This window comes from Pogona vitticeps, chromosome 5 (genome assembly GCF_051106095.1).
Source record: "Pogona vitticeps strain Pit_001003342236 chromosome 5, PviZW2.1, whole genome shotgun sequence".
Lineage (NCBI taxonomy): Eukaryota > Metazoa > Chordata > Lepidosauria > Squamata > Agamidae > Pogona > Pogona vitticeps.
The window spans coordinates 175,132,501-175,159,693 of NC_135787.1; the positions used below are offsets into that span (position 1 = coordinate 175,132,501).

General features: G+C 41.6%; 1 protein-coding gene across 5 annotated transcripts in view; it reads left to right on the top strand.

The window, feature by feature from the left end:
• The window catches only part of DGKI (diacylglycerol kinase iota), a 295,355-nt gene that overhangs the window by 130,051 nt on the left and 138,111 nt on the right, over positions 1–27,193 (top strand). For 4 of the 5 annotated variants that reach the window (XM_020792200.3, XM_078376256.1, XM_078376255.1 and 1 more), the window contains exons 5-11: positions 799–855; positions 1,466–1,531; positions 9,012–9,083; positions 10,747–10,863; positions 21,064–21,138; positions 23,409–23,504; positions 23,754–23,836. In XM_020792200.3, the coding sequence (XP_020647859.3) occupies positions 799–855; positions 1,466–1,531; positions 9,012–9,083; positions 10,747–10,863; positions 21,064–21,138; positions 23,409–23,504; positions 23,754–23,836 (566 nt within the window). The remainder of the gene's footprint in view (positions 1–798; positions 856–1,465; positions 1,532–9,011; positions 9,084–10,746; positions 10,864–21,063; positions 21,139–23,408; positions 23,505–23,753; positions 23,837–27,193) is intronic. The other variant, XM_078376257.1, reaches the window with a different exon arrangement.

The following is a 27,193-nucleotide window of genomic DNA, read 5'->3' on the forward strand; positions in this document are numbered from 1 at the left end:
GGATAAAAAATGTTGTAAGTAAGTAAGTAAGTTAGTTGTAGTTTCAATGACATCAACACTGTATTCATCATCATCATTTTACAAGCACTTGTTTTGAGATGAGGGGGAGAGAAGGCCCCAGATTCCCTCTAAATGATCTTTGAAAATCATCTTTAGAAGCAACTGATCTTAGGTCACTGCACGTATAATGTTGGGAAACAGTGTGCATTGTTTAGAAAGCAGAATCTCTGTCAACATAGCCTGTTTCAGTATAAGAGCTGGGAGCATGCCATGCTTTTCCCTCAGCACCTTATGTTGATTTTCAGGTCCATTATTTTTATGGTTAATAGTATTAAAGATTGTGAATCACGGGAAGAAAAAAGATGAACCTCTTTTTTTGCTTTGGAACCCAGGCTATGAAATGCCTTGTATGGAGGTGTAATTGGTGCCAGCATTGGCTCTACGTATTGGCATTAAGCTAAAATGTGGCTGTTCCTCAAATCCATTTGGGTTTAATATTTGATAGAGTTGGTTGTGGAGTTCAGTCTACGCAATTTAAAATTATCTTAAACTTATAATGGTCTGTTTTGATCTGTTTTATTTTGATCTGCTTTAATCAGTTACATCAACTGATGTTTGGAATTATTTTATTTTAAGCTATTTTAAACTGTTTTCAGCCTGAGAACTTGTGATAGAGGGTGGACTATAAATATTCCCCATAACTAATGAATAAATAAATTTCATTATGGGGACAGCTCTGTGATCGCTTACTGCCTGGCCTATGCTTTTACTCCTGTTTGCTTGCTTCCCACCTGGCAGATAAACTTCCGGTGCAAGCCAACTTTCCGAGAAGCCAGTTCTAGATCGCCAAGAGAGGTGAGTGGCTTATTTTTGCATCTGTCAGGTCTCTCTGGAAATTTGTGCTCCATGTATAGCTCCACCTTTCATTTTATTGGAAAATAGGCTTTTAGAATCATTGGAACCCACCCTGTGTTATACCCACACCTCCTCCTGGTGTAAGTGGACCAAGTTGTAGAGTGATTAAATACCTTTACATTGCCAGTAGGTTTGGCTCTTCCTGCCTTTGGCTCTCCCAACTTGTTGTGTACAAAAATCCATTGCCTTTCGGTACAAGCACATCTAGTGAGCATTGGTTTCAGGAAGGCTGAGTGTAGGCCCTAATTCTGGGAACAAACAGAAATCATTTGGCAATAATCTGGTACAGACATAATCTAGGACACCAGATATCTTTTGGGTTTTTTCCCCCTAATTTCTCATTATGGAATATTTCTTTCTTATGTGTGCTTCATAATGGCTGGTCATCTTTTCACTCCTTCCTTCATGATTGTCTTACCAGCACCAGGGGTGTTGTTTTTAACATGCCCATGATGTGATGTGATTTGGAATGCAAAGGTTTAGATGGAATAGAAGTCTGTGCTGCTTTTTATTAATTTTTATCCTTTGCTTATGCTGCCTTCCCTTTCAGAATTTTGTCCGGCACCACTGGGTACACAGGCGGCGACAGGAAGGAAAGTGTAAGCAGTGTGGAAAGGTAGGGCTAAGATCCACGAGATGTCCTAGTTTGTGAAGCAGCTACACATTTATTTCTCCTGTTGACTCTTCCACTTGCATGCTTCTAATCCCCACCCCAAGAACTTAGGCCTCACTCCATAGTTTCCTTCTCTTATTGCTTCCTCTGTCCCATCTTCTCCTGAATTTTGTGTTTTTTTTTCCCTAACCAGAACATTGGAGCAGAAGCATGGACCATTTGCTGGTAGATTTCAATGCCTTCAATGCATGTCTGCCTTTCCTTTCCCCACGACCCTGCTCATTTGCCTTTTTATTCTCTTTTCCCCTTCAGTGCACACTACTGAAGTGCACAGGTGGATAGACGAAATACTATGAAAAAGCAATCTCTACTCTGTTGTGAGTTTCATTGTGCCAAGCTTTTTGGGCAGCGTGGCTGATGCACACAGTAAGATGACCATTACTGGAACAGATCAAAGGCTTATGTAGTCCAGCTTTCTCTTCTCAACAGGGCCAGCTGGGTGACATTCAGAAGCCCATAAACAGGACATGAGAATAACAAATCTCACCTGCTCCACCACAGCTGTTACTAAGCTTTACTGCCTCTTGTGCTATAGCCATCATCATGACTAGCTGCCATTGACAGATTTGGCTTTTAGAAATTTATATAACATGGTGGGTGGCCATCATCCACTAAGTCTTGTCTGAAGAGGTGCATTAGTTTGTCAATTCTGAATTTCCTTTAGTTGAATGACTCCTAGTTTTCTGAGAAGGGGAGAAAACCTTTTTATTCCCCCCACTAGATCTTGCATAATTTTATATACCTCTCACAGCTTCCACATCGCTTGCCTTTTTTTTCTCTGCTAAAAAAGACCCAATGCTGCCACCTTTAAGAGAGAAATTCCTCCAGCACCTGGATCATTTTAGCTGCCTTTTTTCTATAACATCCTCTTTGAAACGTGGTGATAAAAACGGCATGCTGGCTGGAATCCTGTTGGTGATTTACACATGTGTATATAAAATAATGTAAGTCACAGCAGCAGAATGCTGAAAATTAATGAGGACCTGGTTGGGTTCCTAGTCACATGCCCATTGTGCGACCAGGCACGTGACCAGCACCTCATTAATTTGTGACAATTTTCCACTTCAGTTTACATGATGTCAGTTATGCATGTGTAACTCACAAATAAGATTTTTGCCAAATATGGGTGCAATGCAGATCAGCATTTTAATTGTCAGATTTATTTTTGATTCTTTTTCATAGAGGCTGTACACCGTTGTTGATATTTTTCCATCAAATTATCTACTAAAGCTATAGGATGCCTTTCCTAGCCAGTCATAGACAGTTCAGAGACCACAGTTCAGAAACCAATCAGTATAAATCAGTTTTTAACAGGTTTGTCACTTTGCAATAACTGTTACGTTGAACCCCAACTCCTTCCACCCCAACTTTAGAAGGATACTTTTGGAACCCTCTGAGATGGCCAAAGTATTGGAGCCTCAGCTTCAGAATTTGTCCTTCCAGTGAGCACTCAGGGTTGATTTCCTTCACAATGGATAGGTATTAGCAGTGGCTAAAATCTTGTGTAGCTTCACAGAAGGCGTAACTTTTGGAGGCAACTTGCTTGACACTGAGAAATGCATGAAGATTCCCACCTCTAAAAATTATGAAATTTGCATTATGGCAGCATAAGTAGGCAAGAGAATTTAGTCTTTGTCTGCGAGATCACCCCTATCAGTATGTGTCTGTTCCACTTCCAAAGAGACTGCACTCCTATAAAATGCCACACAAAAATCTTGATATAGTCATACATGTGATTACATTGAGCTGGCTTTTTTTGCAGTGTTTCACACTTATATGTGAATTGGGACTATGTAAGGGAGCCTATGAATGAAGCATGAAGGGAAACCTTGGACTAACTTTGTATCCAAAGAGCTTTGTACAAAACGTGGAAATAATATCCTGAATAGAGATGGTCATGAACTGTCAGTTGGCGGTTCATGCTAATTCATTTTTTGGCCAAACACATGCTTGGCACTTTCCAGCTCCACCTCCTCTGGTGGGCGCCCACTCAGAGGAGTCACCCCAGCTTCCCTGCCCCACCTCCTCAGGACACTGCCTCTGAGTGGGTGCTCACCAGAGGAGGCGGGGCTGGGAAGCACCGATTACCTGTTCAGCTGAAAAAATGAATCGGCACAAACTGGCAAACTAGTGGTTTGTGTCGATCTCTATTCCTGAATAATGAAGGACTGCAGATGTGTTGGTTCTTCTAGAGACAAGAGTATGCAAATCAGAATTCAGATATTCAGAAAATACATTTTGCACAAAACAGTTTGGAAGTATCCCCAGTTTTGTTTCATTCACCAGAACGAACTATGACACAAAGGAAAGAAATAGAAAGAAGTGGTTCAGAGTTGACTTTTTAGTTTACTATTATTGGAATTCTTTGGCTTGCATGGCTGCTGGTCATTTGAGTTTTGGCTTTCTGAGAAGGAGTTGTGGTTTTTCCAGTCCTTCGTGCAATGAAAGGTTCCTTTCCTAGCAATTTTCCATGTACCTAATTTTCTTTGTACCATCTGTTAAGCCTTAATGCTGGTGTGAACTCTTATAAAAGGAATGTTATCATCTTGGCTATCTTAGGTTGTGGGGTTCATTCTCAAGGCTTCATTTAGACATGCTCAGAGACACTCATGTCCCTTGCACTCTCTAGAGCTGCTGATGGAATTCACACATTGACTTTTAAATTCATCGTGCAGTCTCCACATTCTATGTTAGTGACACACATAAGAACTAATAAGTACACACTCTCAAGTTGATTTTGACTTACCTATGATCCTCCAGGCCTTCGAGATAGATCAGAAGTAGTGTACCATTCCCTTCTTCAGCATTGTGTTCTGGGGTTGTGCAGCTTGCCCATGTATAAACATACAATTTTGAAATTGTCTGCCACATGTGACATTGTAAGGCCACTCTCCTTGGTCTTAGGCTTTCACCCTTAAATCACGGGAAACTGGATGGTCCTAACATAGCAGTCCTACATGCAGAGCTTCAAAGACTAGACTTTTTCAGGTATGGCGAGTTACACAAATAGAAGGGATTCTCATAGCTTCTGCTGTACATATGGCTTCCGAGTTCTGATGTCTCCGTTTTCTCATGCAGGTTTGTTAACTTATCTTAGTGGCCCAACTAGGCTGTAGCTCAGACCCGGGCAAAATGTGGCCCTCCAGATGTTGCTGAACTGCAACTCCCAGCAATCCTAGCCCACATAGCCAATAGTGAGGAGTGTTGCATTTGCAGTTCAGCAACATCTGGAGGGCCGCACTTTGCCCAGGTCTGCTGTAGCTGGTCAGCAACCCAGAGGTGAGACTGAGGCACTAGAAACCATCAGTGCAAAGCCGGATTCCATTAGCTGGAGGGAAGAAATTCCTTCAGATGGCAGATGATGAGGCTATCAAAGAGACCTCTGTCTTCCTTACCTTTTGAATCTATGACTTTTCCTTAAGAACAGGATTGTGAATACCACAAAGCCTGTCCTGCATGACCTGAACTAGCTTGCTGGCCTCAACTATGGCATAGGATTCTATATTCCTGTTTTCAGCTTAGAAGTTAAGGTTTGATGGCCCGTTCAGTTGGCCTGTGCATGTGTGGAGTGGAGGAGGGCATTAAGTTGTCTTTTGGATCAGGTAGTGAAAGTCTGGTTCTCCACAAGGGCCAGAAAATAAATCAGCCTACACAACCTTTCTTGCTGGGTATAGGCACCTCTTTCTGATTGCCAACAAGTCTCATTCCTCTTTAATTGTTGAAGGGTAAGTAGACACGGGCAGTATTGCAATGGGATGGAGAGACATTGCATGACCCAGGCACGCCACACTTCAAGATTAGTGGAGTTTTGTCTGGTTTAAGATCAGAAAACTTAATGAAACCTCAGATAACATTTGAACTAGAGGGTACTGAAAAACTTGATTAATTTTGCACTTTTCAGAACTGCTTAAATGTGCAGCTCATCTTTTAATATTCATTGTAGGCTCAGCTCTCCATTTAGCAAATCTGAAAAATCAATTTGCAGGAACCTTGGAAAAAGAATAAGAGCCCAATTATCTCCAAGCAGCATCTTCAGCTTTTGCGTCATCCAGTCCTCTTAGCCTATTTCAAATTAATATTTTCCCCTCTCAATCTCTCTTTCTTGTTCTTTTTTAGATACACACACGCACCACATGAATATCATATATTTGAACATGTACCACTGATGCAGTTCTTACGTTTGACCCTTTATTCAAACTCTAACAGAGAAAAAGAAAACTTTTTGTATATATCAAGTGAGAGTTTGCTAATGGCAAATGTTATTAAGATACTGTCAAAAGTGGGGCGAGATTGCAAAAGAGCATAGATGGATTCCAGATAGTGATCTGAATCTTATCATATCTGCAAGTATGCCAGGTATTACACCCTAACAACAAGGATTACACAATTCGATTGTGCCGTCGGCCACATGATTCCTATTGTGACTGCGTGCAGGTGTAGAAGTGCTTTGTGAATATAATTTCCATCTTGGCGTGATTGGAACTACCACACTGTTGAGTGTCAAGATGGGTCCTTTTAAGGAGAAAGTTGTGATAAAAATATTTCAAATCATTAAATAATAATAATAATAATAATAATAATAATAATAATAATAATAATAATAATAATAATAATAATAATAATAATAATAATAATAATAATAATAATAATAATAATAATAATAATAATAAGAAGAAGAAGAAGAAGAAGAAGAAGAAGAAGAAGAAGAAGAAGAAGAAGAAGAAGAAGAAGAAGAAGAAGAAGTAGTAGTAGTAGTAGTAGTAGTAGTAGTAGTAGTAGTAGTAGTAGTTATGCAATAGATGTAGGCAATTCATATTCTTATTCCTGGGAATACAAATAAGATGAGTGGTCAGCTATGCAGGGAGACAGGGAAGCGCTGGCCAAGCTCCTTCCTGGACTGCCATGATGACAACTATGAAGGACCCCCAGTGCTGCACCATGACCAGCAAGCAGACTGGCTGGTTCTGTAGGGAGGGAATGGGCCTCTGTGGCACCTGTAGCTCTGCTATTTGCATTTGTATCCCCAAGGATACAAATGCTTCCCCAAGGATTTGTATCCCCAAGGATACAAATAGCTCATGTCTATTGCACACATGTATTAACCTATACGCCCATAGCTACCCAATCATAGCGCAGCCAGTATGATTTTTTTGTATAAAGGTCTAGATTTCATGAGCTAATCCTTCCAGTTAAAGCAGGACTGACATCAAGGCACGGCAGGTCCCGGCTTTTGCCTGGATTCCCAGATCAGTTTACAGCCACTGTCATGACTGTTTTACTAGTTCCATTTGTTTAGTGTAGGAAAAAAAAAGAGGCCTATGAAAATTTCAGTGTGTGAATTGTCTCCCCTCCCAGATTATTAGGTGAGCATTTAGGGAATCATGCCACACTTTTCAAATCATGGCACCTGCAGTGAATGAAAGCATCTTATGTTTTCATTTTAATTCTTGCATTTACATCCCATTTTTTTGTGACCCCGAGGCAGTGAACACGGCTCTCTTCCTACCATGTTATTTTCACAAAAATCCTTTAGAGGTAGCTCAGTTAGGATGAGAAAAAAACAACAACCCACTTCTTGGGTTGCATGACACGTGGGGATTCATGCAGGGGCTCCCAAACCGTGTGCCGTGGCACTGTGGGGTGACTCCAAACCAGGTCAGGGGTGCTTTGGGAAAAGGGACGGAACAAAATTGCTATGCAGGGAATAGAGGTTTTGTTTATAGTTCTATGTCAATCAGGACCCGGAAGTGGAAGCTCTGTGCTTTCCTCTCCTTTCTCCTTGTCTGTGGTCCCTGGTGGAGGTGCTTGCAAAAGGAAGTGGGTCTTCAGGGATATTTGGGGGGAGGCAATGTGATGGCAGAGAGATCTCTGATGCCCCCCATGAACAAGGGGAGATGCTGCCAGTGGCCAGGACACAATGAGTCCAAAAAGATTGGGAACCAGAGGACCGATCCCTGGACCCTCCAAATCCAGTCCAATACTTTAATCCCTACACTACACCACCACCCACCAGAATACAATGCACGGAAGGCCTATCCAAGCTAGCTTGAAGATTATTCTCTTGAACGTTATACATGATAATGGAATAAGTGGAGTAAAGAAATGGTATATCGATAAACAATGAAGGGACCTTCTACAGCCGTTCCTCTGCCAGACAATGTTATAGTTTTTCTTTACTGCTCACTATGTCTGCCTCTTTTCTTGAGAGGATGAAGGGGATCATTACTGAGATTAAGTTGAAGTTGAAGGAAAGCCATAAAAATCATTTTTAATGTACTGCCTGGTCAAGCCTTCTTGCTGTGGGAGGTCATCATTCATATCTGTGCTTGTAATTGGAATGGTTGAATATTTTAATGGACGTGAATTACCCAGACATTATTAATAACTACTGAGGTACAGGCCAAAACAGGGGCTAAATCTTATGACATGATTCAGGCTAAGAATGAATTGCCATTAACCTTGTCTACTTGGATTAATTTTACATTTTACACCCTTCTTGTATATTTCTGAGGGGAAGAAGAAAGGGGATTATACCAAACTATATATATAGTTGCACCAGGAATCTTGCCCAATATATGCCATTAATAATGACGTAATGAGAATGTATTTGGAATCACCTTGCTCAATTTTCTTCCAACATCTTTCTTAAGATTTTGGTAGGGCTCCCGATGGTCATACCAGCTTAACCAAGATTTCGTTTTAAGAGACAGATCATGAGGAAGAGAGAGGGAGGTCAGAGAAAATAAATGCTGTTGTGGGTTTTTTGGGCTCTTTGGCCATGTTCTGAAGGTTGTTCTTCCTGACGTTTCGCCAGTCTCTGTGGCCGACATCTTCAGAGGACAGGAGTAGCTACTCTTGGTCAACACACATATTCAAATGCAGTTTAAAAAATGGACTTAGAGCAATTCTGGTGTGCTCAATTCCACACCCGGCGAACGCAGCATTGCAGACACTTTTATCTATCTATATCAAATGGGATTTTCATCACTTAAAAACAAACAAAACCAAAACAAACAAAAAAACAAAACGAACAACCCCCCCCCCCAGGAATTGCTTAAATGCAAGTGATGACATATGTGTTGCTCTTTAGAAAAAGGAACCCTGCTTTCAAAATATTATTATGAATAAACAACAACAAATTAGCCACTAAAAACTGAGAAATTATTTTAATTTTATTTCAATATATATGTGTGTTTCTATTTTTTCAGTAAATAAATTGTTTTGCAATACAGTAAATGTAATTTTCTAACAAATAAATTGGAACACATTTTTCAAGGGGGTGCGAGAATGTAATCTGAGATTCAGTGGGGTGTCAACCACTAAAAAGGTTAAGAGCCTCTGCTTTAGACACTAAATATGTCGAACATTTCAGGGGAGGAGTAGAGTTGTACATGACTGTAATCAATTATTTTTACTGTTACAGGGATTTCAGCAGAAATTCTCCTTTCACAGTAAAGAGATTGTGGCCATCAGCTGTTCATGGTGCAAGCAGGCGGTAAGTGATTTTTGCCCTGGGGGGGACTGTGGAACTGTCAGTGTGGACTGATAGTTCTGCTGTGACACCACATTGAGCATCTCAGGAACTTAGACCTAACTGGCTCATTGCATTTAATTCCTTCTCTAATAATACAAGTGTAATGAAGTTGCATTGTTGTAGCAACATAATGGGGGATAATTACACCCCTTTGTGGCATAAGTGTAACTTTCTTTAGTTCCTTTTATAGTTACAGAAGTGTGGTCTCACTAGTGAAGGAGAAATATTGCATAGTTGAAGTGCTGCCTTGTGCTGTTCCTGGTGTTTAGAAATTAGCGTTACGATTATTGATAATGAAATGAATAAAGGAAAGTTTTGTACCATGGATGACTGGCTTGTAGCAGTCAGACCTCTATTCTTCAAGTATAACTACAAAGAAAGTATTCCTAATTATAAGGAATCATATATTACTCATATAGAATGTGTGGAAGAGATTGTCACTCTCATATTGGTGTTCTCAGCCACATTAGACCTCTATTCAGAGCATGTTACCATAGTCTGAAGAATGCCTACAGAATATATTATTTTACTAATTATCACTATAAAATATTTATTCTGGAAACTTGGATTATTCTATAGAAATGTAACTGTAGTGGTAACTAAGTCCTTCTTCGGGCCTCGGAACTATAACTGTTAATGAATTCTTTTGAAAAAAATAACATTCCAAGCTCAGAGAATCTTTAATTTGCCATTTGTTTTAATGAATTGATACAGAGTTTGTTGCTTTTCTGTTACGTTTCTTTGAAGAAGAAAAAAGAAAACTTCTTCTCAGGTCCCTAAAAAGCCTAAAATAAGCTAAATAAATAACACAAAGGTATTACTTGTTAAAGGAAACAGTAACATCGCCCACATTTGTTATGAAAAATTTGAAATGAAACATTGTTATGCCCTTGTTACAAAAAGTAGCTAGAAGTAGCAGCATTCTGATCGTCAAAATGTGGAAGTAATATTACACTTGTAATGTGTAATTTCCACATTACGAGAATAAGGAGGAGGATGCTGAGGACATTAATTGTGGAGGCCATTTTGCTTACCTGCTCTCCAAAATGTAAACGTAAATCTAATGCACTGGGGACAGCCATCCATTTTAGGGTGGAGAAACATTGTGCTATGTTTTAAGCTGGATGGTTGTTTGCAGATGATGAAGAAAAAGTTCATAATGTACATCTTCTCAGACTAGATGTACTGGACCAGTTGTATCAAACATTATCTGGGCTGGGAGAAAATTATTTAAAGTTATGGAGGACATTTGGGAGGAAGGTTGGCTGCCCACCTCTCCTTCATGAATACTTTTTCATGTATACCCCTAACTCCACTGGATAAACCCTCTGTTCTCTTTGGGCTATATAAAGATGCTATAGAGCAGGGCTTCCCAGCCTTGGGTCCCTAGATGTTCTTGGACTTAAACTTCCAGAAGCTTTAGCTGTGCTGCCAGGATTTCTGGGAGTGATCTTATGAACATCTGGGAAACTCAGTGTTGGAAAACACTTTTGCAGACTGATGGAAAGATTGGTATATGTGTTTTAATCACCTTTATTATTACCTTTTACTCCTCACTCACCTTTGCAATTGTCTTCTGCGCTTTCTTCTCCTCCACTAACTCCTCTCATTTTCTTTTCTTAAGTTCCACAATAAAGTCACCTGCTTCATGCTGCAGCACATAGAAGAGCCATGTTCCCTAGGGGCTCATGCAGGTGTTATCGTGCCCCCCACCTGGATCATTAAGGTGAAGAAAACTCAGGTAACTGCATGCCCATGTCTGTACTGACACTGTAAGTCACCTTGCTTGGCTTATATCCCTCAAATTCCTTCACAAAGGCATGCTTCGCACCCCTTGGCCCGCCAATCCTCTGCCAAGTGCATTCGTTATTGTATTCTTGAAGATGGAGCATGGACAGAGTTCTGACTCCTGTCCTCTGAAGATGCCGGCCACAGAGACTGGTGAAACGTCGGGAAGAACAACCTTCAGAACACGGCCAAAGAATCTGAAAAACCCACAACAACCAGCATTTGTTATTGTTTCAAGCCATTGTTTCTAGTTAGATATTTTGAAGGAGAAAGGGGCTGTGGTAGAATACGTGCTTGCAGAAGGCCTGAAACTCAATCCCTCGTATCTCCAGTTAGGGCTAGGAGAGGAAATGCTACCTCAGAAAGCCATTACCAGTCAAAGTCAATAATACTAGGCTAGCAGTATAACTCATTATAAGACAGCTACGTATATATGTTCTTCAATTCCTTCACCCTTTTGCTTTAGATGGTGGAATGCCAGAATTATAGGTTTCAGGGATGTAGCAAATATCTGTGTTATCAATTGTATGATGGAATACAATTCCTTCCTTCCTTCCTTCCTTCCTTCCTTCCTTCCTTCCTTCCTTCCTTCCTTCCTTCCTTCCTTCCTTCCTTCCTTCCTTCCTTCCTTCCTTCCTTCCTTCCTTCCTTCCTTCCTTCCTTCCTTCCTTCCTTCCTTCCTTCCTTCCTTCCTTCCTTCCTTCCAGTCCCTCTAATCTATGAATAGCTATGATAGTAGGATTGGGTTGCCAGATTGGCATTTTAGAAATCTTAGAATCTGAATATTCTGCTTTCATCTTTAAAACAGAAGTAGAGAAGCATTTTTTCCCTGTAAGGATAAATACTAAATCAGTTGAAACTTGGCAGAATCTGCATTCCTGGAGTGGACATGAGCAGAACCAAAAAGTGGATGGGGGCATGGAGAAAGTGGCTTTTGAAGAATGGATTGCAGATTGGACCAAGGCCCATGTAAAACTAGGACAAAATCTACAAGGGGTTCTAAGGTTTGCAGGTTCCTCATCTTTGTCTTAAAAGTTGTGAAATAATAGAAAAAGGTGGAAGCTGCTGAGTTAACTAGACATCTTGTACTTTTTTCCTAAACCTCTCCACTTTAGGACAACCTGTCCTTTGCCACTGGTGGATTCTAACAGGAAGAGAATTGCTAGTGTTTTTAAATATTTAGAAAAGAACTTCTATTGTTATTTGGTGAATAACGATTGATTTTGATATATAGTGAAAAAACATTAAAAGTATTAATAGTTGGCTTCGCTGAAGCCAGCTAATTAAAAGGAGGTTCAAATTCTTTTAGAATCCTTTTTGCATAGAATTCACAATGCTTTTCTTGAAATTGCCACACTGCGATGAAATTCCTTCCTTCCTCAGAAATCATGCTGCACTAGAGGAGGTGGGGGCTCAGTTTTTCCTTCTTTTTCATATTTCAACATGGTTCAGCCACAGCAGAAGCTTATGGCTGATTATGTATCAGTTGTGTTCATGAGTCGGAGTCTTTGATCCTTGTGGTCTTGAAGAAGAGTCAGATTCCTGGTCATAGACAGTCTGATCTGGCCTGTGATTAGTCAGTGTAAAGCAGCTGACTGCCTTCAATGGCAGATGTTGGGTGTCATAATTAAAAGGACAGCAGATATTTTGTTGTTATTAATTGTATGTCTGCTACTAGGGTCAGCTGCTCAGTCTGGAGCAATGGACAGAGTAGCAGATTAGGATTTTGGAGGCCAGGGTTTGAATCCCCACTTGGCCATGGAAAGTCACTGGGGGAGTGGAATTGGTAAAAACATTTCGTACATATCTCACTTGCATTGAAAGCCCTCTTAGAGTCACTATAAGATAGTTCTGACTAGATGGCACATGACTGATTAAGTGCTACTGATGGGGAGAGATGCTTATGGAATTTTCTGACTTCATGTACCAAAATAATTTGTCCAGTTTTAGGTACTGCGTATATTTGCTTGGTTTGAAGTGTGATTGCTGCTCTGCTTCAGGAAGTAAATGTCATGGGATGGCCCTTCAGACAATGGAGGAGGCCCCATATTATAGGTTTGCATCCCTTCAATATGATATTTGCTGCGACTCTGCATCCATGTGTACATTGACTGGATGTGAGGGGGGGGGAATTAGGATTCCACCTGCTGGCCCCTCTCCATATTTTCCATACATGCAGCTAGATGTGTGTAGATGGCATTTCCAGATCTTCTCCAAAATGGAAAGTCTGTTCGGCACAATCCCTTTCCTTGCATTTAAATCAATGATGAGCTACTTCTGGCCTACGAGCCAATGATGGATTGGAACTTCAACCAGCTCTGTCCAACAAAATCGATGATCAGGAGTTATAAAAGTTGGAGGGCAGTATAGGCTTCAGCAGTGTGTGGACCGAGAACTCCCAGAAGTACAAGATGGATTTCGAAGGGGCAGAGGAACTAGAGACCAAATTGCTAACATGAGCTGGATTATGGAGAAAGCCAGAGAGTTCCAGAAAAACATTTACTTCTGCTTCATTGATTAAGCAAAAGCCTTTGACTGTGTCGACCATAGCAAACTATGGCAAGTCCTTAAAGAAATGGCAGTGGCTGATCTATCTCCTGAGAAACCTGTACGTGGGACAGGAAGCAACAGTTAGAACTGGATGTGGAACAACTGATTGATTCAAAATTGGGAAAGGAGTATGACAAGGCTGTATATTGTCTCCCAGCTTATTTAACGTATATGCAGAACACATCATGTGAAAGGCTGGACTGGATGAATCCCAAACCGGAATTAAGATTGCCGGAAGAAATATCAACAACCTCCAATATGCAGATGATACCACTCTGACGGCAGCAAGTGAGGAGAAATTAAGGAACCTTTTAATGAGGGTGAAAGAGGAGAGCACAAAAAACTATTTGAAGCTGAACATAAAAAAAACCTAAGATCATGGTCACTGGTCCCATCGCCTCCTGGCAAATAGAAGGGGAAGACATGGAGGCAGGGACAGATTTTACTTTCTTGGGCTCCATGATCACTGCAGATGGTGACAGCAGCCACAAAATTAAAAGACCCTTGCTTCTTGGGAGGAAAGCAATAACAAACCTTGACACATCCTAAAAAGCAGAGACATCACCTTGCCTGCTTCTTGGGAGGAAAGGGATGACAAACCTAGACAGCATCTTAAAAAGCAGAGACATCACCTTGCCGACAAAGGTCAGCATAGTCAAAGCTATGGTTTTTCCAGTAGTGATGTATGGAAGTGAGAGCTGGACCATAAAGAAGACTGGTCACAGAAAAATTGATGCTTTTGAATTGTGGTGCTGGAGGAGACTCTTGAGAGTCCCCTGGACTGCAGGGAGATCAAACTTATCCGTTCTGAAGGAAATCAACCCTGGGTGCTCACTGGAAGGACAGCTCCTGAAGCTGAGGCTCCAGTACTTTGGCCATCTCATGAGAAGAAAAGACTCCTTGGAAAAAACCTTGATGTTAGGAAAGTGTGACGGCAAGAGGAGAAGGGGACGACCGAGGATGAGATGGCTGGACAGTGTCTGCGAAGTAAACAACATGAATTTGATCAAACTCTGGAAGGCAGTGGAAGACAGGAGGGCCTGGCATGCTCTGGTCCATGGAGTCACGAAGAGTCGGACTAAACAACAACAACAATACCCCAAAGGCAACAAGCTGCCCACCCCGATGTAGATAGAATTGGATTCTCAGGCTGAGAATACATTGCATTTATTTTGGATGTGAGATTTCAGCAACATTATTTCCAATATGATATCCTAAGAGAAACACTGACAGAGGAGTCAAGCACATGGGGTGACATCACATTTTTAAAGAATTTAGGCATTATTTGAGGGCTGTTTGGTGAATGAACATATGTGGGAGCTTTTGCTGGTAAACTGCAAATATACATATGGGAATATCCTCTTGATTTTAAGGAGAAGCCTATATTTGTACTTTGAACCGCAGATCTTTTTATTTCTTCTCCCTGTTGGATTCTTCTTTGCCCCTTTAATCCACAGCTAAAAAATTGACAGCATTGGCTGCATTCTTATGATTCATTGTACCTCTTTATTAACATGATGCACTGCCAAGTCAAATTAAAACATCCTTGGGATGGTTTGCAAGAATGATGGTTACAATAAAAGAGACTATAAACAACAAAAGCAGAATAATGGGCAGGGGAAAAAATTGCAAGAGCAACGAGAACAAGAGCAATACCTTTCAAGCACCAACAAAATGAATTCTTCCTCTAATTTTTGAGACTGAATCTAAACAGGAAATATACCTTGCCCGTGATCTTAGGGACATGGGAGGTGAGACAGGTGGACAATAGGGAATATTGTTTAAAATGGGCAGTCTTTCAAAGCAAGTCTTCTTCTGCCCTTCTAATGTTGTCCTGCTTGAGACAGATCCCAAGAAATATAACATCTGCTGGCTATTCAGACTCTGGAGTTAGGATTACTGTGTTTGGTATTTACTGGCAGAATGCAGTGGTTTAGTGTTGAGCTTCTTGCTGTTGAGAGGTATAATACCTCTCGAAATTGCCATTCAGATAGAAAAAGAATTAACTGTGCATAAATAGTGCTGGAGGGTAAAGAACTTTAAACTTTGATGAAGAAGCTCATAATGTCTACTAGACTTTCTCCACTGAGTAATGTGGAGAATCAAGTAAGTGATCTCAGAGAAAAGCAGAGGACCCTAAACATAGAGACAGATGCCTCTACTGTGATCTATAATGTGTGCTAGATTTTTTTGTATCTAATGTGGAGAATCAAGAAATAGGAAGTGATCTCAGATGGAGAAGGAGAAAGAGAACCGACCTGCATGTAGAGCAAAACAAGACAAAGGTGAAAACATATTTAGGTTTCGTATCTATTTGCTTTCTCCTTATAATTCAAATCACTTATAACACATATTGGTGTTGGATTCCTTTATCCTGCCTTAAGAGAATCCAGGCTGCCCTTTGCAAAGATGGCAACTGCACTTCCTTACCCTAAATGAAGTCACAGCTGCCATCTTTGCAAAGTTCAGCCAGTCTCCCTTTTTACATGCAGTGGCTGCGAAGGCCTGATGGAGGCCTCAGCAGCAGCTATTAAGATAAAGGGGTGTTGGTGGGAGTGGGGTGGGGCCTAAGGTAGGGAAAGGAAGGGGGTGGGGGAGTAGGCTGTGGTATTGGGTAGCTGTGTGGAGTGCTGGCTGCCTTTCTGCCACCGATCAGTTGATCATCGGCCGGTAGGCAGAACGGTGTTTTGTTTTTTTAATACGAGGGATGAATAAAAATGTGTAAATATTCATCCCTCCGTATTCGTGGGGGTGGCTGGAACACACAAATACAGACTGACGAATATTTAACGAATTGGCTATATTTGTCGGAAAAACCAATCTGTTTTTAGATTTGTCCCCATCTCTACTTATAAACTATACTCACAAGCAGATTTTCCAAAGCTCCTCTTTTTGTGTAGTGTCTACGTGTGAGCAGGGATGGATGTTCAGGCAGAGCTCAGAAAATGTGAAGAACATTGTGGTTGGGTGGGGAAAAAGCACTGGCCTTTTAGCATATGTTAAAGCCTGAATGTACACATTCAAGAAGGAGATACGTCAGTGTTTCAACAGACAAGATGTACCTTGCCTTCTCAGGGACTCAGGCCTGGGCAGTGAGACAATTTAATATAGTCCCTTTATATTAGATTACGTAAGGAAGAGAGTAGAAAAACAATTCACTAAGTCACTTGAGACAGCACTCAAGTAGTTCATGTATTTATTTATTATTTCTATGCCCCCCTTCTCCTGATGGAAGGAACCCATATTGCTCACAATGATTAAAATAAGCTGGACAAAAAATACAATACATTGCAAAGTCAACAATTACACATGTTATAGTAATTTAAAATGGTCATCTAAAACACTGAGAAGCTTTAATTTAATGAGAAAAGTATTTCTGTACTCCATTTTCTTCTGGCTGGTACACATGCACATCGTAGCTTTAAGAAGTATAATGAGACAAAATTAAATTTGCCCACAGTAGCCCGCAGTCTGTCTTATTTAGAGAGCAGTAGTGCCCATGGCAAGGTCTGTCTGACCCCGAAATCTGTGTGGCTTTATCTGAAATATCTAGATTAGCTTGGGCTTATTGCCAGCTGCAAGTCTCAGCTACAGAAGACCATTGAATCAATTGCAGAATAGTAAGTCAACATTATACACATCCCAATGATTAAGTGTGTCTACTCCTGCTAAGACTAGTGCTTGGATTCGAGCCTTAGCTATGTATGTTGCAGTCTTGGCATAGTTTAGAAATATCCCCTCACCTTAATAGGATTTACTTGTGGGTAAAGGTGAGGAGTTTAGGTCCTGCTGGCCCACCCTCTGAAGCCAAGGCAGACAGAGAAGCCCTCAACCCTGAGAAGATGTGGGCAGTGCTGCCCACCAGGCAGGAGAAGATAGGAGGCAACTCACCTAATTCTTCCCACTAGCTGTAGAAAGGGGTGTCAATAGAGATCAACCCCATACAAGCTGGCCAAGATGCTAAGAAAGGGGGAAGGCAAGAGAAGAGGAAGAAGGGGGTCAATCCAGCAGTTTCCACCTCAGACTTGTCAGTGCGTGTCAGTCATGCCCTTCACGACAGCTTTCCCAGAAGCCAAAGAAGTCCTCCAAACAAAACTGCCTCAGGCTGCTGCTACAGCTGCTGTGGCTGCTGCTTTCCAGCTAGACTATGGAGGCAACCAAACCAGCCACTGGACAAGTCCATCTAGCTTAGCAGTTTCCAAACAAGTTCAAGGGTGGCATAGGTGCTGCTCCCATTACCAGACATAATATGTTGCAACTAGAAAAAGGCATCTGCAGGAACAAGAAAGGTTTGAGGTTGCCAGTAGATCAGTAAGTTAGGCCTGTGAAACTGAGGTTTGGGAGTTTGATTCCTCAGTGTGCCTCCAGGATGAAGACCCAGCCTATGTAGACTTAGGCAAGCTGCACAGTCCTAGAGCATCCCCCAGAATAAGGGAATGCTGAACTACTACTGAGTACTTTAAGCCTGGAAAACCCTGAGAATGGTTGCCATAAGTCAGAATTGATTTTATTGGATTTGAACCCAAAATCTTACTTAGGAGGGGCTAGTAAGCAGACTCTGTGGTAAGAAAACAGTAACTATATAGGTAGCTGTAGAGTAAAATAAGCTCCCAAGATTTAACTGAGGAGACAGTACTTGATAGTATTCCCTCCGTGCTGTAAGTACGTAATGGAGAGATCTGAGAATTTGACTTTATATAAAATACATCTGAGTACCTTGAGGTAGACCCATGCAGAGGTGCTCCAAGCTAGAGTTGACGCTGATTGATGAATGCTCACTTACATAAATCTTACTGATCCATTGGGTCTACTCTAGTTGGTCCTGCCAGCAGGATTTGGACTATGGAGGATTAGGTTGGGTTTAATGTTCCCCTCACAGGGAGAATGTAAAAAAAGGCATATATAGTAATTATTTATTTATTTTATTTTATTTATTGGATTTATATACCGCCCCATAGCGCTACAAGCACTCTCTGGGCGGTTTACAATTTTAATTATACAGGCTACACATATACAAGCTGGGTACTCATTTTACCGACCTTGGAATGATGGAAGGCTGAGTCAACCTTGAGCCGGCTACCTGGGATTTGAACCCCAGGTCGTGAGCACAGTTTTAGCTGCAGTACAGCGTTTTAACCACAGTGTTAGAGAATCTGTTTCACTTCCAAAGGGTGAAGATGTCAGTATGTGAGGGGAAAGATGAGACCAAGATTTGCTCAGTTTCAAGTGTGAGATTTTTCTAAAAAATAAAATTTTAAATTTTCCCGGGCTTTCGTTTTTGTTGTTTTCAGTTGGTTTGAGAGCAAAACAAACCACAAAATGAGGCATGAACTCATGAGAGACATGAACTGATACATGCAAAATTTGTGATTACCTTATTAACCATTTGCAGATTAGAAATGCTTAAAATTAACCATAAATTAAATTTTCTGCTTGTATTTTCCTGTCCAATTGTTTCCAGGCAAATGATGCTAGGGGACTCCATGCCGAGTTTATTTCTACACCTAAAGCCCTTTATGATGCAGAATTATTCCATAGCAGCCACACAGATTTGCTCCCCCTGTGTTTGGATGTGTGTGGCTGCTGCTGTCAGTTCACATGGTAGGCTGCTAGCAGCTGCAGACTGAGAGTTGAGAATCAGTAGACACTTGTTTCCAGATTCACCCAGCAGTTTTTACTAGCCTTCTGGATCCCAATTTTTACCAGCGATGATAAGACTCAATTACACAGCCTAAGAACCTTTAATAACCACAGAGATCCATAGATCAAAGTTTAGAAAACTTAATTCTGAGGTTATTTGCAGTATTGCTCAACCTATGATAGCCACAACCCATTCTGGATAGATCTGTCTTATTCTGGTCCCCCACAAATCATGTAGCCTTATTTCCATTTTTGCAATACAACAACAGCAGCAACATTGTGGGAGTTCTAAGACTTGTCACCTTGTCTCCAGACTCTGCTGTGGGGCAGCAGCGCATGGATTGATGGGATTCCAGTTCTGTTGGTGTCCAAGGAAGGGGTATTTGACAGCACAAAGACATCTTGGGCAGACCATATATTTGGCTCATAAACATTTTGCACTGATATCCTCTCTAGACCTCAAAGAAGAATGAATCCTGAACACTATGGACACTACTGTAAATGTAATGAACAATATGGACACAAAGCCAGTATTCTAGGAATGAACTTCCAATTGTTGTGCTGGGTATTCCTCAAAGGAGACCAACCTAAGGGCCTTTTCGGCAGCTGCCCCCAGACTATGGAATGCCCTCCCAACTGAGATTCGTCTGGCGCCGACGCTGATGACAATCCAGCGCCAGGTCAAAACCTTCCTGTTCCAGAAGGCTTTTAATTGAAATAATATTAGCTGTGGGTCCGATGGCAATTTTTATATATATTTTAATTGTATTTTAATTGTTCTAAATTTTATTGTATTTTAAATGTTGTAAGCTGCCCAGAGACCTTTGGGTAGTGTGGACGGCATAGAAATTTAAACAAACAAACAAACAAACAAACAAATAAATAAAAGCAACTGCATTGCCCATCTGGGCACACCTCTCCTATTTTTAAATCACAGGGACATTCTGTGGTTGTGCAAAAGGGGACATTCTTCAATTAAACTCCTCTCTGAAGTTTGTTTGGCTAAGTGGATATTAGTTTTGTCCCAAACTGGTGCTTTGGTTGCTTTGTCACATCTTTGGCATCCTTGGTTCAGATCAGAGGAGACCCTGTGCCCATTGGCTTGAGTTAAAGTATGTAAAAAATTATCAAACTACCAAATATGCCCGAAACTCTTCTGCCTGAAATCCCACCCTCAAATAGCTCTCAGTACAGATGTATAACATGGGGCTAGATAGTCAGACAGTGTGTCTTGTTATAATGCAGCTTCCCACGTAGGACCTAGAAGAAGAAAAAGGAACACCTACATAGTTAATAACTTTGTGTTCAGAACGTCATCTGTGATTTGATACACTAGTTAGAACCCAGAATTTTTTTTTCAGGGTTAGACCTCCCCAAACCTCATGGCCTCTTAGGAAATTCTCAAAGCTACATTCCCAGCAAGCAAGTTTTCCAGGTTCTGCAAAGCCCATTGGTTCAAGGAGGGCAATGCATACTTTTGATGCTTGCCATGATTTTCAAGAGGAAAAATCCCATGAAGCACAGCTTGCTTTATCTTGTTCTCCTTAACCTTTTCATGCAGGTGGTCTCCGCATCAGGAGACGAACCTGATTGGGCAGGAGACTGGAGTCCCGGAAGGAAAACGGGCGTCTCCTACCTGCATTGGGAGGGTTGGCAGGTACAACATGTGCTGTTATGTGAGTCTATGGGAGCATCTAGTTTTCTCCTTCCTCACAGCGTTGGAAAGTTTCCAGTTCTGAAAGTACCCATCTGGTCTCAGTGTGTGGCTTCCTCCATAACCAGTGGTGTGACAGTGTAAAGCATGAGGCGCATGTCTTTTCAACTCACGCATGTGTGCCAGATGGTGTATCATTCTCCACAGGTACTGCCACAGTCACAAAGGTGTTTCTTAGAGGGATACTTGCCTTTGTTGGTTCTTTCTTTCTAAGTACTCTTTCCTTTCCCTCCTTTTTTACCAATGCAGAATTCATTGAAAAATTCAACCAGGCGAAAGAAGAGGACATCTTTTAAAAGGAAAGCCAGCAAAAGAGGGAATGAGGTAAACCTTTTAAAGAACCCATCATCATTACCACCTCCCCTTTAATGGGCAAAATGTAGCTGGTTAGCTGCCTGCATCCCCACTCCTAGATGCTCAGTATCCTGTTTTGTTTTTAATATTTTACCTACAAAAAGATCACATGTAGTCTCTAGGAGGAGTAGAGAATAATTTTGTAATATTTTGCCCCTGCTCAACACTTTTAGATTGAAAGGGAGGATTTTTTCAGATTGGATATCTCTTAGAACAGTCCTGGAGCATTGTTATTGTTAGGATCTTCATTATTAATTATTATGAAAACCATAGTAATATTTTCTCCCTGAGATCCGACACTGGTGACATTATATTCACAGTGATTCCCAGCTTTGGGTCTCCATATATTCTTGGACTACAACTCCCAGAAATCCTGGCCAGCACAGTTAGTGGCGAAGGCTTCTGAGAATTTGAACCCAAGAACATCTGGAAACCCACTGCCTTTGAGGCTCTCCTTACTGTTCAAGAGACTGTTAAAAATCCAAACATTTCTGTGTGAAATCCTTGACTTAAAGATAATGATGATCATGATGATGATGACCATAATGATGATTAATTCATCTTCTATACTGCCCAACTGGCTATTAAGGCCACTCTGGGCGGTTCACGACACAATAAAACAGACAACACTTTAAAAGGCACTAAGCATAATAGCTATAAGAAAAAACAAAATTAAACATATCAATCTACATAGAGAACAACAACATCAAAATAACTAAAACTAAATTTAAAAGGCAAGGTGGTGGAACAGATAGTATAAGCACTGAAAACCCCCTGTGCTATGATGATGATGTGACCTCCGAGAAAGCCTGTCTTAACAGCCATATTTCCAAACATTGTTTGAAAATTCCTAGTGAAGGGGCAGTTGGGATTTCAGGAGATCATTCCAGAGTTGGGGAGCGGCCACAGTTTCTGGCCTTCTCCTTCTGGACCTCTCTCAGGTCAGTGATCTCAAACACCTAGCCCGGGAAGCTCAGATAGGTTGGGCAGATCTAACTGGAAGAAGGCAATCTGCCAGGTACCTAGGTCGCAAATTGTTTATGGCCTTCTTTGTCAGCATCATCACCTTGAAGCTTGCATGGAAACAAACAGGTAGCCAGTGCAAGGCAGCCAGGGTAGGGAAGATATGATGGTATTTCTTCACTCAGTAATCTGGCTGCCATATTCTGGACCGGCTGAAGTTTCCATAGCAGCCTCATGGGCAGCCCCACATAAAGAGCATCACAGTAGTCTAATCGCAAGACTATCAGTGCAAGAATCACTATGGTGAGGAACCCAGTGTCAAGGTAGGAATGCAGCTCAGTGGTCTGCCTCAGATGGAGAAAGACAAAATGAACCATAGGTGCTACCTGAGTCTCCATTGATAACTCTGGATCCAAAAGTATGTCCAGACTGTGGAGAGAGTAACCCTCCTCAAAGGAAAGGGAGGACTCCAAACCACAGACCTCCCAGAGCACCCACCTGCAGGACCTCCATCTTGTTCAGGTTCAGCCTCAGTTTATTATCCCTCATCCACCCCAGAACTGCATCCAGGCAGTGCTGAAGGGAAGGGACGGCACCCACTGCAGAAGGGTGGAAGGAGAGACAGAGTGGGTGTCATCCACATATTGGTGACAGAAAGCTCCAAAACTCCTGACGGCCTTCCCTAGGGGCCTCATGTAGATATTAAACAGCCATGAAGAGATGATTGACCCCTGTGGGACTCTACAACTGAGAGTCTGAGGAGTGGACATCATCTCCCCAAGCTGCAATCTCTGAGGATGGTTCTCTAGGAAGGACCGGGAGCCAGGACAAAGCCAGGACAACCTAACCCAGAGAGCCTCCCCATGAGGCTACGATGATCAGTGGCATTGAAGGCGACTGAGAGGTCAAGGACAGCCAGCAGGGACATTTTGCTCCTGTCAGTCTCCCTCAAAAGGCCATCCTGCAGGGCGACCAATGCTGTCTCTGTGCCATGACGTGGCCTGAACCTGGACTGGATAGAGGGTATGAGTCTTCTCCAGGAGTGCCTCATATAATGAGATATACATTTGCAGATGGCTCGCTCTTGTTGATGTTTAAACTCAGCAGGCTTATTGATTCTTTCGGGAAAGAAAATTTCGGCATTACCTGCTATCATGATTTCCGAGCTCTTGTCCTAATTAAAATGCTTATGTGTTCTCTAGCTAGTGATTTTGTACCTCCTCTGAAAGTTTATTCCAGCTTCTTCTTCTGATGTGTTTCCTTTTCTTTAACTCTAGGAGAACAAAGGCCGACCTTTTATAATAAAGCCTATCTCTTCCCCACTTATGAAGCCCTTGCTTGTATTTGTGAATCCGAAAAGTGGAGGGAATCAGGTAAACATGGGGTGTTGAACATGTTGGCAACTTTTCTGTGTACTTGTACAGATGGAGTGGATTTCAAAATGAAGTAAATGTCCTGAAGTCCATTAATTTGGATTGAGGACACTAGGGTGGAGAAGTAGGTCTCCTCCTTAAGGTGTTTTTCAGAGCTCATTTCAGAATATGCAGAGTTTCACCACTTCAACAGAAATTGAAGAATAATGCTTTAGAAAAATTAAGCATCTTCTTTCACTTTCTTTACAGGGTACTAAGGTTCTCCAGATGTTCATGTGGTACTTGAATCCACGTCAGGTCTTTGACCTCTCTCAGGATGGGCCAAGAGATGCGTAAGTTCTGAGGTGTTTAATCTGCCTTCTTGACTCCTATGAAGAACAATATGATGGGAATCGTCAGGCTGATATCATTATTTGTTTCTTAAGGCACTGCTTACTCATAATTAACTTGAGTGTAGTGGTGAGCAATCTGTGGTTGGCCCCCTAAATACTGTTTTACTGCAATCATTGTTCACTGTTGGCTATGCTGGTTAGAAATATCCTCAGTCCCAACCCCTTTTCTATTTTCCTCTAAACTATGAGGCCTCTAACTTTTAATCTTGCAATCCAACAAAATTGGAAAGTGTCTAATTTGCCCAACTCTGCCTAATGTGGTAGTCAATGACTGAAAGATCCAGCATATATGCAAGTGGTTTCCCAGATTTTGGACCTCACTCCCCATCACCAACATAATCAATGCTGAGAGATGTCAAGAACTATAGTGCAACATTTGAAGGGTGGCACATTCCTCATTTCTGCCCTACAAAGTTGGTGGAACCTAGCAATCATGTCATGTTTTGACAGACAGTGACAATCACGCCGAATTCAATCACCTATGCAATAATCTTAACTCTGTATGCTCCCCCCTTTCTGTTGGACTTTTTCCATCTCTGGATCACTCTCCCAAATATTTTCACTCCCTAGTAAATCCACATCTAAGAAGAGCTTTTATGTTAGCCCGTTTTAACATTTTTCCTTCGGCCACCCATGCCGGTCGATTTCTCAACATCCCTCGTGAAAAAAGACTTTGTTTCTTCTGCTTAGAGATGCCTGACACCCTGGCTCATATACTGTTTCAATGACCTGCTCATCACCACCTCCGAAATGTTTTCCTTGAACCTTGGATCTCTTATTTTTCCAATTCTTTTGAGTCAACTCTTTCCATTTTTATGAGTGATGAATGCAATGCCCTGACTGCTGCTGTTGCAGGTTTCTTATCTGCAATTCTGAAATCGTCCCCTGCTTCTCGGTCCTAATTTGTGAAATTTGCACAATTTTACTTTTTCTATTTTGCCTGTGTTGCTTGTGTTGTTGTAACTTGTAAATGCCATTAAAGGTTTCAGAACAGGACAGTGGCAATCATGTCCTATGGGGAAAGACTGAAATAACTGAATATCAGGAAACATTTCCTAACTGTTAGAGCAGTAGGACAATTGGACATCATTTCCACAGGAGGTGGGGAGTGCTCCAGTGCTGGAGGCATTCAAGAAAAAATTGGACAACTGTCAAATCTACTTTGATTTGGATTCCTGCACTGAGTGGGGGGTTGGACCCAATAGCCTTATAGGCCCTTTTCCAACTCATTTATTCTCTTTGAGTGGTTCATGTGTGGCAACTGAAAAACACACTCTCTTCATGTGTTTTGTCGTCCCTTAAGACGAGTGGGGAAGCTGTGACCACTCTCCAGTTAGGGTTAGATTCTAGCTCCTGTAACCTGTGGCCTGCATGGCCAACAGACAGGAGTTATGGAAGCTGTAGTCCAACAACATCTGGAAGGCCACAGGTTTCCCTAAGATATGGCAAAAATTGTGTAAGTAAATGAATGTGCTTAGTTTTTGTGAGACCTGAATGGTTGTGGGGCAGTGTGTGGGGAGTGGGGGTGTGTGTGACTCTTTCTCTCCACACTGCAATCCTTGGTGGGTTGAAGGGAACTTTCAGAATCTGGTATTTACATTTTAAGGGAAGAATTCCTTTGTTCTACTGGAGGATTCCTTTTGAAATGCATATAGCAGCTTCAGAGAGATTGCTTTTATCAGGTTTGTGTCAGGGAAAGAAAGAGTTAAAGCCCCCTTGTGTAGCCTCCATGGACCAAATACTGCTGGGATGTCTCTGTGGCTGCTATGAAAGTTGGAAGAAATGTAGTCCATATAAAACATCCATTTTTAGGATTTCCTACATCTCAACTCACCCTGAGTACATTTTTTCAAGGCCACAAGATGGTGCTCATGGGCAGTAACTAAATCCTCTCTTAACTATGCTTCTTTTCTCGCGTTTTCAATGAGGGCTACTTTGCTTTTCATTTTGTTATCATGTATGAAGGAAAACGGCACACATGTTTGACACAGCCCACAGGACTGCTGGCAGAACTCATGCTGCATTTCACAAAACAACAACTTGACACAAGTATAATATTACACCTGCAATAACGGTTCTAAACTGAGCATCAGTTTAGACCACAGTTTTGGAAATGTTACTTTGCTGGACTGCAACTCCCAGAATCCCCAGTGAAACAATATTTGGAGGGGCAAACCCATCTTGCCCTCCCCTACACTAAAGACAACAAAGAATCTTTAGTTGGGGATTTGGGGTATTGTAGTCCAATAGACAAACACAGCTAAGATCTTTTTTTAGACCGAGAGAGCAGCATCCTGTTCAAATTACCACGTGCAGAAGGGCAATCTTGGAGATGGCTGCTGTGATGTAGAGAGGTCCAACTACACACCAAGCCATGTGCCTACTTGTCTACTACATGGCGGTTGCTTCCGTGACTGACTTTATGCATGTCATCATTTGAACAGGATACTGCAAATCAAGAGGTTACTACCATTTCCTTTGACCATATTCATTGTCAGGGTGTCAGCCAGGAGGAAACATGTGATCTTTGTCCTTTTCTCAGGTACCCATCCAACCTGGTGAAAGAGTAGGTGAGCACCGGTCATCCTGACTCAGAGGTCTGCGTTTGTTGACTTAACCAGTGGTCCCCAACCTTGGGCCTCCAGATGTTCTTGGACTAGAACTCCCATAAGCCTTCACCACCACCTCTGCTGGCCAGGATTTCTGGGAGTGGAAGTCCAAGAACATCTGGAGGCCCAAGGTTGGGGACCACTGGTCTTAACTGACCAAGGAACATTTCTCATCCTCTGTTTGCTGTAGAGAATATCTGGACTCTTCATTTGCTCCCACTTGCTTGCTGGCACATCTGCTTTCAGTTGGTCAGTTGATCATCCCTGAGTCTATCCTACCACATAAGTGGGTAGGCATGCTGGAATAGGGCCTTCTCGGCTGTTGCCCCCAAATTTTGGAATGCCCTCCCTATAGAGATCTGCCTGGCTCCAACACTTTTCGGTGCCAGGCAAAGACCTTTCTGTTTAGCCAGCATTTTAATTAAATAGTATTCTTTAGCTGGTCATATGAGCAACAGGATTTATTAATATTAATGTTTTAATGATTGTTTTAATATAGGATATTATAATATTGTCTATTTTTAATGGTTTTAAAGTTTTAATATTGTTGTACGCCGCTCAGAGACCACTGGTAATGGCACGGCTAAAAAAAATCTTGTAAATAAATAAAAATAAAATAAAATAAGTGAATTTTATCTTGTCCTTAATCATCACTCCAAAACTGAGCTAAGTTTAGTTAAGCTGTTTT